General features: G+C 40.4%; 1 protein-coding gene across 1 annotated transcript; it reads left to right on the forward strand.

Moving 5' to 3' along the window:
- Positions 1-760: 760 nt before the first annotated feature.
- GDF5 (growth differentiation factor 5) lies at positions 761-3,871 on the forward strand. Its single transcript, XM_074920318.1, has 2 exons — positions 761-1,394; positions 3,003-3,871. The coding sequence occupies exons 1-2, from the start codon at positions 761-763 to the stop codon at positions 3,869-3,871; spliced, it is 1,503 nt and encodes a 500-aa protein (XP_074776419.1).
- Positions 3,872-8,555: the final 4,684 nt, after the last annotated feature.

Consider the following 8,555-nt stretch of genomic DNA (forward strand, 5'->3'; position numbering starts at 1 on the left):
ATATTTTAATGTATGTGTCCAGTGGATTGTATGACAGGTCTCAGTTGTTGATCTTGCAGTTTGTCCTGTTTAAATGTGAAGTTCAGTGAAGGCTAAGGTAGAGGTCGTATTGCCACTTGAAAAGGCATCCTCTGGAGTTTTGAGCCTGTGGAGCTGTTTCACATGAGGCAGAGTATGACTCATGCTAATGAAAAGGGTAAAGAAGATTTTTTTAAAGAAATATATCGCAGTTAAATTAGTTTAGACAGCATGACATCAGAGAGTAATTAAATAGGTTTGTTGGAATTCCGTTTCCAATTCCTGAGTTCAGGTTTGTAAAAGATTTCTGAGCACCTGCAGGTCTCTGTGTGTGAAATATTTTCACTGGAAAGGATTCAAAACTTTAAAAAAACCTTTTAACACAGAGGCAGCATTACGCCATTCTTCCTTCTTGGAAAAAAAACCCCTTGGATTTAAACAGGACTCCTTCAAGTTTTCAGTCAGTTTTACAGAAGAAAACGAGGTGGTAAACTTTCTCTTTTCAAGAACAAGTTCTTTATAGCTGCTGACTGAAGTCAGGGGAGATCGTATCTGGGTACATGAGCATTTCCACTATGGGACTGGATACAAGTATTGAACAACGAGATTTGAAATGTTTTAATCTCAAACGAAAACCCTTTTTGCTGACTTTGGTTTTTAATTTCTTTCATGTTTTCTTCTGCCAAACTGGAGGAACCTTTTCTGATTTTTTCTTTAGTGGCATTCAGAGGAAGACCAGAGGATGAAAATCCTGCATTTTCTCACTTTACTGCTTTGGCATTTGACTTGGCTGTCTCTGGATCTCGTTCCTGGAGCGCTGAGTAATTCTGAAGCAGGTCAAAGTAATCCAGGATCTAAACTAGGTTTTTTAAAAGCAGAAGGAAAAGAGAGGAATCCTTCAGCACGGGCAGGTACACTGAGGACTGCAAGCCATGGATATAGTACTGGGACCTCAAAGGCTAGGACTAAAAGCAGTGCTGTTCAGGCTGGAGCTCTGCTGGCCAAGAACGATGAATCAAAGAAGGTTCTCTCAAGAACAGCAGTCACGGAGGGCAAGGTAGGACAAGTCCCCAGCAGACCTTCTGGAGTAAGGACAGTGACTCCAAAGGTTCAAAATCTTAGCAGCAAGGTGGCTTTGAAAAAAACTGGCACAAGCAATACTGACACTGATTCTTTCAAAACCAAAAAGACTAAAGAGCCTGTAACCCAGAGGGAAACTAAGGAAACTTTCAGACATCCCCCTATAACGCCACATGAATACATGCTCTCTTTGTACAGGACTCTCTCAGATGCAGAAAGAAAAGGTGTTAATGGAAGTGTAAAACTGGAGGCTGGACTTGCCAATACAATAACCAGCTTTATAGACAAAGGACAAGGTAAGAAAGGAGCTCGTGTGTGTGTGTGTGTGTGTGTGTGTGTGTGTGTGTACACAGAGAGATGTCTGAGTGTTTATACATGTAGAGAGTATTAGAAAATAATCATACTTTGTTAAAGTCAAATAGCTCTTTTTAATGTAAATTAAATTGTACATCTTTGCTGCAGATTTTGTCCTTAGGAAAAAATCTTAGAAAATTCATTTAGAGGCAGCACTTGATGGTTGTGGGGCAGCCAAACAAAACATTTAGAAAATATTTTAGATGCATATTGTTGAAAGTCAATCAATCTTTGCATGCTTAGGCATTTAAAAATCTTTTAAATTTTTGCCTTATTTTCTTTCCATAACTAGCTCCTGGAAACTGTTGACATTAGAATCGTATTGTAAAGTATGTCTAAAAACACATGATATGCTAAGAACGGGGCTATTCCGTGACAAAAACACAAGTTTCAGTAATCAAAGGGTGAGCTTGAATTGTTCAAGGTAGAATCATGAGGAACTACACTGTAGACCCAGAGTCATTATAGCGTAGGGTGGGGTTATCTGTGCCAGCTCGGAGCTCATGCTTTCAGGTACCACCAAACTTCTGTCCATAGAAGCCCACAGCTAAGCACAGACTAACAAGAGTAATAACTTCTGGGACTCCAGAACTTGCTGTTCAACATTCTGGTTCCAAATTTTTGAAATTTGGACTAGTGTCTGCTTTCACACAAGAAATAACCAGGCTCCCAAAGAATGATGTTCACCTTACCGCTCTGGTTGGAGAGCCCCATGTTGCTTCCAGTGATTTGTCATGTACTTGGAGAAGCAACAAAGGCTACAGCTGATAAAGTAATAGCGATGGAAGACTCAGCCAGGACTGGATTTGTTTGCCAATTAATTATGAATAGCTTGGCTTCTGGGAAGGGATGATACACTGCTCACAAGTGCTGCATTCAGGTTCTCAGCTAGCCAGTGGAAGGCATTGTTAATGTAATGTCGCTAAAACTTTGGCTCAGCCATATTCCTTGTTAGCATTGCTTATGAGCTTAACCAAGCAAATGTAACTTCAGGTTAAAGGGAGGTATGTTTTTCTGCCCAATTTGAAAAAGTTGTGAATCATGTGGAGTTAAGTTAATAAGGCAATTATCCTTGTGTCTGGCAGTTCCTGGGGGTTGTTGGTTTTAAAGGACTAATTCACTATTGTATCGTCTAAGGGTAAATTTGCTCATGTTTGGAGCCAGCATGAAGCCTGGGCAGCACTGAAGCTCTGTTTCAGTAATTTAAGTAGGATATAAGTGGTGAATAGGCCCTGTGAGTGCTCAGCCCTGAAAAAGGACTATTTTTCAATTGGCTAATTGCTACTTTGAAGCTAGAAAATGCCTGCCAGTGAAAGAAATGAGATTTCTACAGGGCAAACTCAGAAACTCATTTCCCTGTTGAGTCACTGGGTTCTTCTGGGTCCCTGCACAGAGCTGATCCCTTAGACAAAAATTATTCTTTCTGTTTGGTGGGCTAATTAAGGAAACTTCCAGACTTATGAGCAAACTTCAGGAAAACCATTAAGAATTGAATAACTGATCTTGATCTGTGCTTGATATACATTTTAAAATGTGTGTGCTTTTTTTAGATGAGCGAGCGCCAACTATAAGAAAACAAAAATATATTTTTGACATCAGTGCATTAGAAAAAGATGGTTTGCTGGGAGCAGAGCTTCGAATATTGAGGAAGAAGCCTTCTGATACGTGGAAGTCTCATTCTTCTGGAAAAACTTCCCAAGTGAAATTATTTAGTTGCTCTACAAACAGGCAAGCAGCAACACTTCTGGACTCTCGTCCTGTCAGTATCACAGATACACCAAAATGGGAAGTGTTTGACATCTGGAAACTTTTCAGGAACTTTAAGAACTTGGTTAACTTGTGTTTTGAACTGGAAACTTTTGACAGGGGGAGAGCCGTTGATCTCAGGAGTGTGGGATTTAATAGAACAGGAAGACAGGTCAATGAAAAGGCTCTCTTCTTGGTATTTGGGAGGACGAAAAAAAGAGACTTATTCTTCAATGAAATCAAAGCTAGATCTGGCCAAGATGACAAGACTGTTTATGAGTACTTATTCAATCAGAGGCGGAAGAGAAGAGCTCCTCTAGCAACACGGCAAGGGAAGAGGCCCACTAAGAATCTGAAGGCAAGGTGTAGCAGAAAAGCCCTCCACGTGAACTTTAAGGATATGGGCTGGGATGACTGGATAATAGCCCCTCTAGAGTATGAAGCCTATCACTGCGAAGGGCTCTGTGAATTCCCCCTTCGATCCCATCTGGAGCCCACCAATCATGCAGTTATCCAAACCTTAATGAACTCAATGGACCCAGAGTCAACACCCCCAACTTGCTGTGTCCCAACTAGGCTGAGTCCTATTAGCATTCTTTTCATTGACTCTGCAAACAATGTGGTGTACAAGCAATATGAGGACATGGTGGTGGAGTCGTGTGGTTGTAGGTAGCAGAACAGTTGTTCACATGAATATGTTATGAAAGGTAATATGACACACTGAACATAACCTCTCCTCAAACAAGGTTAACTAGATTTCTTACCTCTAGGGTAAGTATGTTTACAAGGATGTAGCAATAAACCCAGTGCTTCTATATGTCTCTCCACCATGGGCATATTTCACTAGCATTGGGATGCTGTCATGCAGCCTGATATAAGGCCTTGTGTCAGTGACGTGAGACTAGCTCTATCTGAAGTCCGTGACAGAGAAGATTATATCTCCACACCTCTAGATCACCTGCTTTTAGTCTCGAGGCAGTGGGTAAAGATGGTATCAGTGAGCTGTGGATATGACCTCTTCGATCCTTTGAACAATGTTCTTGGCACTGAATTTATGTCTGAGTCCCATGTGCTTTGTCCATTAAGAAATGTAAGAAAAGAGTCCTGATGTCTAGAAGAGAAGGTTGTGTTCTGGTGTGCTCCCATCTTGGTGTAAATAGTTACACTGTAATATGATTTCTTTTTGATTAGCTCTTGAAACTATGCATATATAAAAAAGGAGTCATTAAATATAATATGTTGATTTAGTTTTAAGTTTTACATGGAGATAGATGATGCAGGAGGTATTTGCTTCCATGTATGTTTTCCTCCAAGCTACATATCTTTCTTAAGTATCCACCCTTCCATTATTATGTAGCAAGATATATTACTCTGTATAAGGTCCAAGTTGTTCTCAAATGCTCATAGTAAAAGTGTTCAATTATGGCATAAGATGTAATAAATTATTGACACAGTGCTACATTGTGTCTAGCTGTCCAACTCTGCATAATTGCAATGCTATTAAGAAATTGTTTTTTAATGGTTTTGTACAATAAATACAAGTGAAAGGGATTTTTCAGTGCAGCAGAATACCAGTGGTATGCAAAACATGTCCATGTATTTTGCTTGCCTCTAATTCTGCGGCCACAGGGAGAAACTGTGGAAACACTGGAAGAAAGATCTGAAAATATGTCATGGTTTGATCTGCTGGGGAATGACACTATCACTCGATGTATCTGGGGCAAAAATGAGTTATGCAGATGATTGCAAAAGAGCTCTGGTATCCTTTTATTCCAACCTCCAAGGGCTGTGTGTTTGCATATCTGCTTTATCTATTCTAGACATGGATTATAAATTTATTGTGCGATTACTCTGTGTATGTTTCTACCTACAAAACTGGTTACCAGATGTTCAACTGTAGACAGATCAGAAAGGCCATAAGAACCATCAGAAATTGTTGAAGTAGCTTATGAATAGTATAAATTATAAATGCTAAGGTTTTATATTGTTTCATCACAGTTTAAACCATCATGTCACATGATTTCCTGGACTGGAACTCTCCTCTGCACAGCATCGCTGGTGTGGGTAGTGGTAGGGAGCTGAATATGGCCCTTGAGTCCTACTGGTCAGTACCCCAGACTGGACGCTCTAGCTCACACTAGTGACAAACCATCTCAATTCCTTGTCAACAGCCATAGCGAAACAGTGACAAAGAGCTCTGCCCTTCCTCCTGCTCTCTCTAGGCAGCCGAGCCTTTAATCAGCTTAAAATACCTGGTTAAGTGGCCTTGCTGCCAGACACATGGAGTTCCCCTGTGTGGGCAGATCTGTCAGGTACCATAACCTGTAGCATGGTGATACAGAAAAAGCACTGCAGGGAGCTTTCATATGTACAATCTCTTGGTGATAGCTCAGCGCCACGATCTCTGCCTGCAGGAACTGATACTGCTTGGGGCAGGCCATGTGATGACACAAAAGAAGGTGGGTCAGAATGCTGTTACTTGACAGGAAGGCGAATCACAAACAGGTAAACAGGCATGTAGAATGAGGAGCACTTGAAGCTGCTTTGTAAGATGTGCATGAGAAATTCTGGCATCTTAGGGATCTATTCTGTGGGCCAGGGCTGTTCCCAGGGCTCATCTGTCTCCCTCCTGGACTCTGGACGTGTGTGCTTCCCAGGTTCTGCTCCTCCTCGTCCCAGTGAAGTCTCGGGCCAGGACCAACAGTCACTGTCCCCTGACTAACTGCTTATCACCAGCCAGTCTCATATGACTTCCAAAACAACAAGGAGTACTACAAGCTTATTTAGATATGACTTACCATTGCTACAAACATTCTTCTGCCAAGTCCACAGCCAAGAGGGCATCTCAGACATTTTTTGCCCATTCTGTTCAAGCAGTTCTTTTCTCACTCCTGGCTGTTTTCTAGGTGACTGTCCTGCAGCTTTTAAGGAAGCACCTTCTGGAGAGGTTGGCTAGATGACCATGAGAAAGGGCCATCTCCTTTCTTCCTTGCGTGAGAGTGCTGCTCCCCATGCACATGCCTGTCTGCACATTCCCAGTGAAATCCCTGTTCTCAAGTATGACATATACAGCTGTGACATGCCATTTATTAACGACAGGCACATTCCTCAATGGCTAAGCGTGATCAGTTTAAAATCACCTGTTTAAATTCACTTGAAGCAAATCTAAGTTGTCTTAACAGACAAGTTAACTTCTGGGATTATAACTGCCTGAAAAGAGCAGTTTTCTTTAGTGCCAGCTGGATTCATGAGATGCTGCAACAGCTTTGGAGGAAGGTAGCATTGGTACTACATGCAATGCCTGACAGTTTGGAAATCTGAGGAGGAAAACTGCTATACACTTCACACTGCAGAGCTGTTGATCAGCCTGAGGGTCCTGGGGATGCTGGTCATGATAAAAAGTTCTTAGAACCTAGTAGGTATCTCTCTGCAGTTCTTGTTTCCTGACCTTGTATGAATTTCACAATACATGAATAAAGCATGATAAAGATTCAGGTAAATAGTAAAATGAAATCGAATATGTATCAGCATCAAAATGGAAAAAAAATGCTAAGATTTTGCAATTATCCCAAAGCAAACAGTATGAACTGAGGAAAAATTAAAAGAAATACTGACATACTGAAGTTTTTTGAAGCACCCTTTGGTAATGGTTCAAAAACCAAAATTCTGCTAGGTAGGAGTTATACCTTGAAAGGGAAAAAAACCCCCCAAACACTAGTAGGTCTTTAATATCAATTTACACACATTTGAAACTACAGATACTAAAATGCTAGAATTATAATGGATTATTACTGCATCAAAATTGCCAGATATTGTGTTTGACCTAAACAGAAGCAATTTCAGCCCAAGTGCTCAGGTTAGGAGGTAACATGACATTCACTTGGCTTAGGTGGTAGCTCAGATGTGGTAACATCCAGAAGAGATGGCCCTGGCACTACCCAAGTTTGGTCCAGCTCAAAGTGAGGAGTTTATAATGGTGGCCTGAGCAGATGGCAGGATTAAGGTAGTTTTTTCACTTTTAACTCTCAAATTGAATTTTTTTGGTGATGTCCAAAGTATGCTTTTGCATTTCAGTTACTGCGATTGTTTGATAACTCAAGGAATTCCAGTTCAACGCTATTTTATGCTGGAGTGGCCTACTGACTTTCACCATGGTGTAAATATATACCAGCCTATAGGTGCTTTAGTGGTGTATTGTTTGAGCCGTTGGGATCATCTGGCACAGCCTTCTGTCTCTGTAATTAATTATAAAATACTTACTGAATGGTTATGATCACTTAAATCTAGAGTACTGAAGAAAGTGACCTCTTCCACTGCTCTTCTCAAAGCAGTTTCTTAGTTCACCCAAAATTTCAGTAGCAACAAAAAAGATACTGCCACAGTGTACTTTTTTGTTGTTGTTGTTGTTTTGTTTTGTTTTGTTTTTTTCTGAATTCCACATATCCATTCAATTTCCACTCACAAACCATTGCAAATCTTGTCAAAGCTTTACATGGAAATCTGCAATTTCAGTTATCTGGTGTGAGAACAGAAACAGGTATGAAAAGTTCCTAAGATATGTAAATGGTGGCCATTACAAACATTCATGATCACCAATAGGCACAGAAGCACAACCCAGGTGGACTTCACTCAACCCTCATTGCTCTCTGAAAACAGAGGTTTAGGGATAGGGCACAGTCTGGGGCTGACACACAGCAAAGAAACTGGAAAGGAACAGAGGACCTTGAAATTGCAAAAGTTTGGCACTACTTTCTTTACCCTGGTCATTATATAAAGTGCAAAGATAGACACCCTAAATTATTGTTACAGCTTTCTTCCCATGGGTGAATTGGTGTTAGCAACTGGATGGTAGAAATGTACAGAAACCTGAGCTGTAAAGCAATACAGGTTAAAAGTTCAGCTTTCCACCTTTATGATGGCAGGTTTCACTCTCTCACTGAGAATGCCTCATTTGTATTTACTTTTTAGGGTCATTATCTGTCCCATGAGAGTCTTTGTGAAGGTCCAAATTTCAAATAAACAGTACACTATAAGACAGGTATGTGTGGATAATTTTTGTTGTATTTGGCTAAAATATGGGTACTAAGCTCAATAGGTAAACATAAAAGTATGCCATTTAAAACAATGCATTCCCATTAGTGTTTGAATATGTGCCTAAACTCCATGTACACTTTTACATGGTTATGTCATTTCCTGTGTAAAATGTGCTTGTTTATACAGCAGCCATATGAAAGATGCAGTAACCCACTATGTGGGCTATTTGAAGCTTTCTTTAAGAAACATAAAAACCCCTTGACCCTTGTATAATAAAAGGTGTTAAAAGATACTGCTTTTATAACATCTTAGCCAAGACTAAT

Source organism: Athene noctua, chromosome 16 (assembly GCF_965140245.1).
Source record: "Athene noctua chromosome 16, bAthNoc1.hap1.1, whole genome shotgun sequence".
Classification (NCBI taxonomy): Eukaryota; Metazoa; Chordata; class Aves; order Strigiformes; family Strigidae; genus Athene; species Athene noctua.

What these genes read in the sequence shown, in the direction of transcription:
- GDF5 (XM_074920318.1), top strand. Translation starts at nt 761, where the DNA reads ATGAAAATCCTGCATTTTCTCACTTTACTGCTTTGGCATTTGACTTGG. An exon ending in CTTTATAGACAAAGGACAAG is followed by an intron (nt 1,395 to 3,002) that starts GTAAGAAAGGAG and finishes TGCTTTTTTTAG; the next exon opens with ATGAGCGAGCGCCAACTATA.